At 37.6% G+C, this 10,509-nt stretch overlaps 1 protein-coding gene across 1 annotated transcript; it reads right to left on the bottom strand.

The window, feature by feature from the left end:
- Window positions 1-587: 587 nt before the first annotated feature.
- Window positions 588-10,496, bottom strand: LOC108999475 (aconitate hydratase, cytoplasmic). Its single transcript, XM_035694608.1, has 20 exons — window positions 10,252-10,496; window positions 9,311-9,415; window positions 8,952-9,112; window positions 8,772-8,864; window positions 7,856-8,041; window positions 7,458-7,619; window positions 7,125-7,269; window positions 6,884-7,026; window positions 6,747-6,803; window positions 6,562-6,641; window positions 6,359-6,434; window positions 4,548-4,733; window positions 4,290-4,357; window positions 4,063-4,181; window positions 3,753-3,874; window positions 2,828-2,926; window positions 2,264-2,743; window positions 1,704-1,802; window positions 1,379-1,621; window positions 588-999 (listed from the first exon to the last, which is right to left on the bottom strand). The coding sequence occupies exons 1-20, from the start codon at window positions 10,253-10,255 to the stop codon at window positions 931-933; spliced, it is 2,697 nt and encodes an 898-aa protein (XP_035550501.1). The 5' UTR covers window positions 10,256-10,496; the 3' UTR covers window positions 588-930.
- Window positions 10,497-10,509: the final 13 nt, after the last annotated feature.

The following is a 10,509-nucleotide window of genomic DNA, read 5'->3' as shown; positions in this document are numbered from 1 at the left end:
TATTTGTATTTATAAGTGAGAAGTGTAAGATATATAAAAATATCATATAAAATTAAGTTTAAAACCCTATTTAGATATTGAGTTGAATTGAGATAAATTGAATTCTTTATAAATAGTAATAAGTTGAGATGACAGAATAAGTTTTATAGAACCCACCTAAGATGAATTTAAATATATTTGGATGTTAAAAGGAATTTAGATGTATTTACAAAAAGTTAAAAAAAGTTGTATGTCCTGCATATAAAAAACTGTTTAGTTGAAAAAGATTGTGAATCTCACATGTAAAGAAGTTTTAAGTTGAATAATATTTAGTAATTTGAAAGTTAAGTATTTAGATGTTATACTCATTTTAAAATTATACTGATCTGAATTGATATCAGTATCTACCAACATCCAAATGAGGCCTAAGATATATAAAACGATATTACAAACTAATGTTACATTTAGTTTATATGATATGACATACCATATCAGATTTTTTTTATTTTTTCTTTCATATAAGATCGCTTTGTAGACCCACCAGCGTCCTGTTCTTTGGTTTCTACATATGTAGGCCTCTTTCTATTCATATTGTGTTCCGAAGCAACTTGGTCGATCAGCCTTCAACCGTCATCAATTAACCTCTGAAAAGTTCGTTGCTCTCTTCATATCCATAATAATGTGTTACAAATCATATTCACCGGAGAACGAGATCGCAAAAATAGGAAAAGAAAGAGTACCATTGACTAAAACATACTCTTCCTTTGTTGAAGGAGGCAGCCACCCTGCATCCCTCAATAACGCTTCAAAAAAATTATAATTAAAAACAAACGTCCAATGAAAGGAGGGGTTTTTCCTATTATTAAGAAGTTTATTGCCTGCACCCAGATTCTACAATCCGGAAGTACTCGCAAGGATATGGCAAGCCTGCTAATCCAACGATACAGTTATTTATTGCTTGGTCAGGTTACGTATAACATATGGAAGAATGCCTCCATGATTGAAATAGGCCAATTCCACCTGTAAACACAAACAGAAGAATTTGGTAAAGTATCTGTGTATGTAAACCATCTTTTTTCAATCAGATTGCAGAACTTATACGAATATCACTCGAGGATGCAAAACATAAGCACTCTTGCACGACAAAAAATTCGATACCACCATCTCTGGCCTATAATTAAGCAATTCCTCAAAACCCCCCTGAGCAATTGAATAATGCAAGGGAACAAAGCTTTCCGATGTTTCAAATGAAAAGTGTTATTTAAAAGGTCCTACTCCAATTGAATTTAAACATTAAAATTCCGTATTGAGTTATGTTTTCCTCCAGCACATGCAAATAGCATTCTCTGCTCCACGACAGTGAATGCAAAATGCACAAACATATGAAAGTGGGAAATACCTCAGTGTCAAAACGGGCGATGCATGTGAAAGACTTTCCGGTATCGGTTGTGACAGTCACATCTTGGCCTGGCTTTATCTCGCTAATTTTGCTTGGGAGGTCAATGGTGTAACGTTCGTGACCAGTCAATCCTAGCGTGTCAGCATCCTCACCAGCCTTGAAGCAAAGTGGAATAACACCCATTCCCACCAAATTACTGCGGTGAATTCTCTCAAAGCTTTTGGCAATCACTGCCTTAACTCCCTGGTATATACAATTGTTATGTGAGGACAACCGACTACCAGGACATTTTAAGATGATCGAAAGGTGGAACTGAGAAACCCACCAATAACATTGGACCTTTGGCAGCCCAGTCCCTAGAGCTTCCACTTCCATATTCAGCACCAGCCAGTATAATGGTGTCCTGCCCAGCAGCCTTGTACCTCTGAAATAGACACCAACCAAAAGCATAAATCCAATAGTACATTTGGAGATCATCATTATTAATTAAGGGCAGCAGCCATGAACTGTAAAAAAATTACTTCAAATCACTGGTGATTATTTCAGATGATTAGAATTTCTCACTTAGAAAATGTGTCAAAAGTTCACACCATTTTTTTATTGGAATCATAACAGTTCACATCATAACAAAGGTTAATTACATATTGATGAATTAAATCTGGGTGAATTTACCTAATATGTACAAATGGGAAAGGAGGGTATTGATATAAAGCGCATTTTTTTGTTTAATTAGTTCAGCCCAGAAGTTCACAGTCCAGCATTACTAAGAGATCAAGTGTGTGGGCCACCAAAAATAAAGGACAACTATGCTAAATCATCACAAGCATAAACTTCGACAAGGAAAGAGATCAGAATAAAAAGTTGTGAACAGCGTGAGGAAATCACCGTTGCTGCATCAAAAACATAGAGTTTCTCTCCTGTAGGAATGTGAATTGTTTTTGGGCCCACTTCCCCACTCAAGAGCTTGTTAACAATGCGGATATTGGCAAAAGTTCCCCTTGCCATCACTTCATCATTGCCACGGCGGCTTCCATAAGAATTGAAGTCCTTGCGATCAACCCCACGCTCAAGAAGGTATTTCGCAGCAGGACTGTCTTTGTGGATGCTTCCAGCTGGGGAAATGTGATCTGTTGTAATACTGTCACCAAAATTTAGCAGGCAGTAAGCATCCTTTACTCCATGAGCTCCAGGAGGATCCAGAGTCATTCCCTTGAAGTATGGGGGCTCGTGAATGTAGGTTGAATTGGGGTCCCATGAGTACAGGGTGGCAGTTGGAACTGAAAGCTGATTCCACATGGGATTGCCTTTCGTAATAGCCTTGTAAGTACTTTTGAACATCTCAGGCAACACACTGGATTGAACAACCTAAACAGTATGTCATCCAAAGTCAGTTTATCCCATACAGATTCTCAAACATTATAACAAAACTTTATCGATATAATTTTCTACCTCTGCAATTTCTTCTGTCGAAGGCCAGATATCCTTAAAATAGACACTCTTACCATCCTTCCCAGTGCCAATTGGCTCCTTGTCGAAGTCAATGTCAACCTGGAAAGGAGTTTCAAGTTACCCAATTTGCATGTAATAGGTCATTATTAATAAGAGTAACAGAGAAAATCACAGCAAAATAAATTCTAAATGATTCTTCTATATATCAACTAAAAGTAAATGTGTTATAAATATACTAAAAACACATGCTTAAATTACAATTTTATGAATGTCCGGCTCTTACACAGCTAACATACTCTATAGCTTCTAAGATTTTTGGGGGCATGACATAAAATCAGGAGCTTTGGCAGAGAAACAAGTGCTGTGAGGTAATGCAAAATGCCTCTACATATCTGATGTGGTACATGTCCCCTTTAGGCAAAGAGGATACTCTGCTAGAAAACCTTTTTCCATATCAAAGAACACAAGATGTTGTCCAGAAATTGCATTTAAAGTTATACAACATGAAACTATCCAGTCAATGTCTACCACCCAAGTGTTGAATGTGTCAGGCAATCAAGGGTTACCATGAGGACCTGGAACTGGAATTTGTGAATCGTGTTGTCCTCAGTAATTATATAAAACTTTAGTAGGTACTGCTTAAAATTACATTAAATGATTTGTCACATGGCCATATGAATAGAGTAGAACTATTCGAACCTTAGGTGTAAAGATGTTGCATGAAGCTTTATCTGAGGAAACTTGCAGACAAAACAAGTACTTACGATTGACGTTTCTATCATTAATTTTTCACATCCAATGGATTAACTCTTCAGGTTTTCCATACTTATGTTTGGCCCCATAATGGACTATCATATCAATCTTCCCCAACTAACTAACATATACAGACATCATAGAAATTAATACAATGTGCTGTGCTACTTACCGTGCCAGCAAGGGCATAGGCAACCACTAAAGGAGGAGAGGCAAGGTAGTTAGCTCTTGTCAATGGATGAACACGACCTTCAAAATTCCGGTTCCCAGAAAGCACGGCAGCTGCTACAATGTCTGCATAAACACACCAACACACCAATAAATGTAGTTGGGGATGCTGATAACATTAAACAAGCACAAAACTATTATGAAACTTTAAACTTACAAGCCAGGGGATGAGGCATATAAGCTAGCATTCCTAAGCTCAAGTTACAGCTATTATCTATCCATTACAGAATATCAGCAAATTATAGAGACATTACCATTTTCTGAAATAGTAGAAGCAACCGATTCATCTAAATCTCCTGAATTTCCTATACATGTTGTGCAGCCATATCCAACAATATGGAAGCCCTGTTGGTTAAAATATTTTTGCAGTCCACTGCATCAAACAAATCCAAATTTAACAGACAGTTACCTTGTATGTAAAGTAATCAAGTGGTAATTTTGATTGTACAAAGTAAATACCATCATATATAACAAGAAATACCTTTGGAGCAAATATTTTGTAACAACTCCAGAGCCCGGGGCAAGACTTGTTTTTACCCATGGTTTCACCTGGTAAACCATTCTTGAATGAAATCAATGAGAAAATAAAAGAAAGGATCCAAGACATTTAACATTAATCTTTTACTTTCTTACAGCAAATGGAAAGAAAGGTTGTATATGCCAAATTTGGAACTTGCAGAAAAGTTGGAGGGCGGTATTCTTATAGTTGAGACGCATAATAAACATGGACACAACTAACCTGCAAACCAAGTTCACAAGCTTTCTTTGCAACAAGACCTGCGCCAAGCATGACACTAGGGTTTGATGTATTGGTGCAGCTTGTGATCGCAGCAATCACAACACTACCATGCCTAAGCTCTGCTGGTTGTCCATGGAATGAAAACTTGGCCACTTTTTCTTGTACTTCTTTTGGTATAGCAAACCCCTGCAGTACGGCAAGACGTTTAGGAAGAATGGTAAGCAATATACAGAAAATCTAGTGCCCAAATAAAAGAAATGACATGTGAAGGCAATACAACTACATCATAAAGCAACAGATAGAAAAGAAAAGTGTGCCATATATGGATAAGAATTCTATCCAGTTGTGGGTCCAGTGGAGCCTGGAGGTCTCGGGACCCAATACTTGAGATGAAACATGTCGTATGTACACAGTAAACAGACTATTTAAATCCATGTAAAGAAGTGATGTTCTATCCTGGGGAATGCACACCCAGAGAGAGAGAGAGAGAGAGAGAGGATCATCATGCAAAAAGGTTTTAGTGAAAGCATGTGGCTGAGGATCTGCCAGGACTGAAGTGACAGGAGATATAAAATTGCAGGCTTTGCAGGAATGACAGGTGGGTTGTAGCTCAGATTGGAGGTGCCATCATGTTCAAAAGGATGAAGCAGCTATGTTTGAGAGCTAGTGGCCTTTGATTTTGACAGTAAAAGCAAGCGACAGCAGCATTAGTGCTGATAGGACAGCAGCAGAAATGGTTGATGAATTGATTGTGAGCAACAGAATAACTGGTGCAGAATTAGCCAATTAGAGGCAGTGAAAATCGTAGTTGATTATGGTGGATCTGCTTAAGAGGTAACTACAGCAATGACCGACACAGAATCTGGCAAAGGCAAGGGGATTTGTGACTAAAAATACTGATGGAAAGGTTCCCCGACATCAAAAAACAAAAAAATACTGATGGAAACGGTCATGATGTGTGATACCCCATATGATATGGATAAGGGTAGGTGGTGTATGGGATCCCACATTGGTTAGAAAGGAGAAGTTCTTGCTCTTTATAAAGTTTCAATGGGGCTCCAAATGTATCATTGACTAGTCCTTTTGGAGTATAAGCCATGTGGTTTGGACCTTTCATTAGGACGTTACAAATGGTATCAGAGCTTATCCCAACCAGAAATGTGGGACTTGAGCCATGCTACCTACAATGGACAGGCCCGACGAGGACGTCGGGAATTTAAGGGAGGTAGATTGTGATACCCCATATGATATGGATAAGGGTAGGTGGTGTATGAGACCCTACATTGCTTGGGAAGGAAAAGTTCTTGCTCTATATAAAATTTCAATGGGGCTCCAAATATATCATTGAGTAATCCTTTTGGAGTATAGGCCATGTGGTTTGGGCCTTTCATTTAATGACCCAGCATTAATTATTAAGAAAGAGAGAGTGATCATGGTGATGACCATTTTAAGATTGAAGATCAGGATGTCATAGGTCTTAACAGCAATGATGAACAGATCTAACTCTGGTCCATCAGACTTGTATGGGATTAAGAAAATTAACACAATCCTTAATGGAACTAGATATTTCCAGTCTAGTAATGGACAGGGAAAAAATTCTGTCCTCGATACTGTATTATTTGTTCAATCATTGCTCAGGGATATACATCATAACTAAACAGTTATTTACATGCTCAGTTGAAGCTATCAGGTTTTTGGCAAAAAGAATAACAGAAGAGTACAAGTACAAATAAAGATTAAAATAATCATAAAATACAACCAAAATAACATGTAAATTAACAAGGTTGCTTGAAACAAAAGGTTAGACTAACCTTGAATCCAACTTTGTTATCAAGACAAGAATGCCAATCAGCTTTCATTTCTTTTAAAGGCACTCGATCATGAGGTCTATAAAAAAATTGCAGTTAATATAAAATGAATCATATGATGGATATATGAAATATGAGTTCAACAACCAAAAATCAAACAAAGTAGAGTCAATGTGAGAAAGTCTGTGAAAGAACAAAGTATACACCTCTTTGGTCCTGAGACACAAGGATCAACATCCGCGAGATCCAGCTGTAGATAAGAGGAGTACACTCTTTCTAGTTGAGGCTGAATTCAGATAAAATCAGTTAGTATTGCATCTCAAAGAAAATTTTATGCAAGTAAATACTCAAAGAACGACAAATAAGAAATAGAGGGAAAACAAAAGGACACCTCGTTATAGTCAACAAACAATTTATTTGCCCGGAGATAAGCTTCTATCATTTCCACCTAATGTTAAGAAAGAAAAAAGTCACTTGATGCTGTGGGAATTTCACATTCCAGAGAACAAAATATATTTAAGTACTGACCGTCTCATCACTTCTTCCGGTTAACTTGAGATACTGTAAAGTGATATGGTCTACAGGGAAGAATCCCATGGTTGCCCCATATTCAGGAGACATATTGGCAATAGTGGCCCTATCAGCTAGTGATAGTTCACCCATGCCATCCCCTACAAGCACATAAAAGCATGATGACCTTGTATCTATCTAGTTGCTTTAGCAAACAATCACAATTTAATATTAGATAACTTCATGAAAACTGAATTACCATAGAACTCAACGAATTTTCCAACTACGCCATGCTTCCTCAGCATTTGTGTCACAGTTAAAACCAAGTCGGTAGCAGTAACACCATTGCGCAATTTTCCAGATAACTTGAACCCAACAACACCAGGCAACACCATGCTCATGGGCTGTCAATGCCAAATATAGCAAGGTATCAGAATCATAAATTCCATTGAGCAGTAAGTTTTATATAAAGAAAATAAAATAAATGAAGTACATAGATTCAATCTGCCTTTTTGCAGTCCTTAAATGATTAATCCCGACTAAAACCGGGCGCCTTAAATGATTATAACTTATATGTTCAGAACTTAATTACCTGACCAAGCATTGCAGCCTCTGCTTCAATACCTCCAACTCCCCAGCCAGCAACTCCTAACCCATCAATCATGGTTGTATGGGAATCTGTTCCAACCACACTATCAGGATAGAGGATGCCATCTGAGTTGAAAACGACCCGTCCAAGATATTCAAGATTAACCTGAGAATTCAACACATCAAGTAATTCCATGCCAAGTCCACATGACTGTCCAGAGATTTAACGTTCTTGATTTTCATTTGCATATATAAATTGAAAAGGAAAAGATATGATTCAAATACATAGAATTAGATATTAAAGTGAAATGAAATTTAATTGTTGCAGTAGATTTAATACATCAAGGTAGTACGTAAGGTGACAATATGTGATCTTCCATGTCTTGATCAAAACTACTTTACCTGATGCACAATGCCAGAACCAGGAGGAACAACAAGCATGTTGTGGAAAGCAGTAGACCCCCATTTAAGAAAAGCAAATCTCTCCTTGTTTCTCTGAAATTCAAGATCCATATTTGCCTGAACAGCATTGTCAGACCTTGCTACATCAACCTGAACTGAATGATCAATTACAAGGTCCACCGGAACCTGCATGTTTAGAATGGGAGATGTTGAGACAAAAAATAATTGAGAATATAGCTAGCATACAACATGGAATATTAGCAAGATCACACCATGTAATAATATTTAACAGTTATTTATTTTTGAGAGGTAAAAAAAGGGGCTCCAGGAATAAGAATATGAATTTTGTTAACTAGAATGTAATTAGGTGTCTCACACTGTATACTTCCTATGTACTTGGGCATTGCCTAGTTTCATTCTATTCAATAAAGATATCTATTTACTTATTAAAAAAAAAATTGTTAAATAAAGAAGTGTTAGTAATATTTAACACTTTTATTAGTCTATTCACTTATCTAGGAATAATAAATGGCTTCAGCAACTAATAACCAAGGGCAAAATGAGATTACAATACAGATGCATTGTAGTTTGAGAATTGCTACAACCACAAAAATATTTCACAAAAGTAAAGTCACAAACGGACATCGCTTCATATGATACGTTAGATCTACTTTACAATAAAAGTAACTTTATAATCTGAGGTACAATGTCAGGCCACGTCAATTTGTATGTTTACTACAAAATTCCTTTGTGGCCAAAGCATTTCTCCTAATAAACATAAAAACTTATTCAAAGCCAACACACATCTAAGGTTATTAAACCAAAATTGAAACTTCTAGCCCAAAATGTAATCTCAATTATCCATATCAGAAACTTCAATGATACCACATGGATAGGTCGTAAGAACAGCATGTACCAAAGGATTAATCTTGTTAGAATCGCTTCCAAGTTTGTTCATGGCATCCCGCATACAAGCAAGGTCGACCACAGCTGGAACTCCAGTAAAATCCTGGAATCAAATAAGAAACCTTTGAAGAAGAAGAAGAAGAAGAAGAGTTTAGAATAGTTTCCAAGCATGCTTAGCTCCATTAGATACCTGCAAGAGAACGCGAGCAGGCTTGAAAGGAATTTCAACTTGCTTCGGAGAAGATTTCTCCCAATCAATAATTTTCTCAACATCTTCCTTCTTTACTTGGAAGTTATCACAATTGCGAATCGCGGACTCCAGGAGGATTCTGATTGAGTATGGCAACTTCTCTGTTATGCATAAATGAGTTAATAATATCAGCCAGATAAACAACAACTAATTACTTAAACATGCGGAGACTGATTTTTCTTTCATTTTTGTTTCATGTTCAGTCACTGTAGGACCCCCAAAAAATGGCAAATGACAAATGAAGTTATTTGCTGCATAAAAACAAACGTATTGCAGGAAAACATAGTAGAAAAATTTACCAATCCTAGGATCATTCAAAGATGGAAGGCTGTAAAACTTTCCAAACTCGCCACCTCCTGGCTTGGGAAGACTTGTCAAATTAGCCTTGAAAGGATTTTCAGAAGCTGAAACCATACAGATGAACAGTCAGAAGATAAGTTTTCGGCTAGTAATTAAAATGTTCTAATTCAAAGACTCACATTACGTTCACTTTTTGTGTACTTGCTATGTATCAATTATGTGTTTAATTGGGCTATGCCTATTTCCCCCCTCAATAAAGTCTTTATTTACACACACAGAGAGAGAGAGAGAGAGAGTGTGTGTTGGGGGGGGCGGGGCGCTGAATCCTAAGCTGAATCTACCACCAACGAACCAAAACTTAAACCAATCATTAAAGTAGTAACAAGGAACAAATAATAATAATAATAATAATGTCAATCCGTTGAAGCGCTGATAGAAATGCAGGAAATGAAGATAAACTGGAGAGAGAGAGGGAGAGAGAATCGCAGTTAAATTTCTGTTTGTTTTCTTTCTACTTCCTCAGCTTTCTTGGGACCAAAGAGAGCGTATAATTACTAAGTTCAGCTGACTAGAGTACTGGATGTATCATATAAAAGGAAGATTTCCTGAAAATTTCAAAAATCACATCATTTCCAGGAATATATTAGCTATATTAACAGCGCTCGAAGCAGAAATAGAATCCGTTTATTGGCCGCGATCACAGCTCATGAAAAGCCACCGCTCCATGAATCACGGGAGGATTGTAGGCAACGACAAACCAAACAGAGCACACAAACACATAGCTAACTTGGAATATCGGAAAAGATTCCTTCCTTTTTTCCTTCGCTCTCAGCACCCAAAATGGGTATACGTCGCAAATCAATCAAGGAAAAGAAGTATTTTTTTTTTTTTTTCAAAATCACTCCAAACGATATGGAAATCAACAGAACAGACACCGTACCCATGGTGGCGATCTTTCTCTGGAAGCGTTCGATGACGGGAGCGACGGCCCTGATCTGAGCGCGGAGACTGATCGGGGAGCGCCAATGGACACCGTGGCTCCAGCGAGGGGAGGAGCAGCAGAGGGAGCGAGCCGCAGAGGAGGAGAAGGATCGGCAGGCGCGGAGAGAAGGAGAAGAAGCGACGAAAGTTCGAGAAAGAGAGGGAGAGCGGAGGGTAGCCAGAAGGTAGGAAGAAGAAGAAGAAGAAGTAGAAGAAG

This window comes from Juglans regia, chromosome 10, assembly GCF_001411555.2.
Source record: "Juglans regia cultivar Chandler chromosome 10, Walnut 2.0, whole genome shotgun sequence".
In the NCBI taxonomy this organism is placed as follows: Eukaryota; Viridiplantae; Streptophyta; class Magnoliopsida; order Fagales; family Juglandaceae; genus Juglans; species Juglans regia.
The sequence above is the reverse complement of the archived record's forward strand: the minus strand, read 5'-3'. Positions and strand labels throughout refer to the sequence as shown.

Bases quoted from the DNA above. Each gene is read 5' to 3' on its own strand.
- LOC108999475 (XM_035694608.1), bottom strand. The intron at 7,270-7,457 runs GTAATTAAGTTC...TGGCATTGACAG, and splicing joins AGGCTGCAATGCTTGGTCAG to CCCATGAGCATGGTGTTGCC. The intron at 1,803-2,263 runs GTGATTTCCTCA...TGTCTATTTCAG, and splicing joins ATGTTTTTGATGCAGCAACG to AGGTACAAGGCTGCTGGGCA.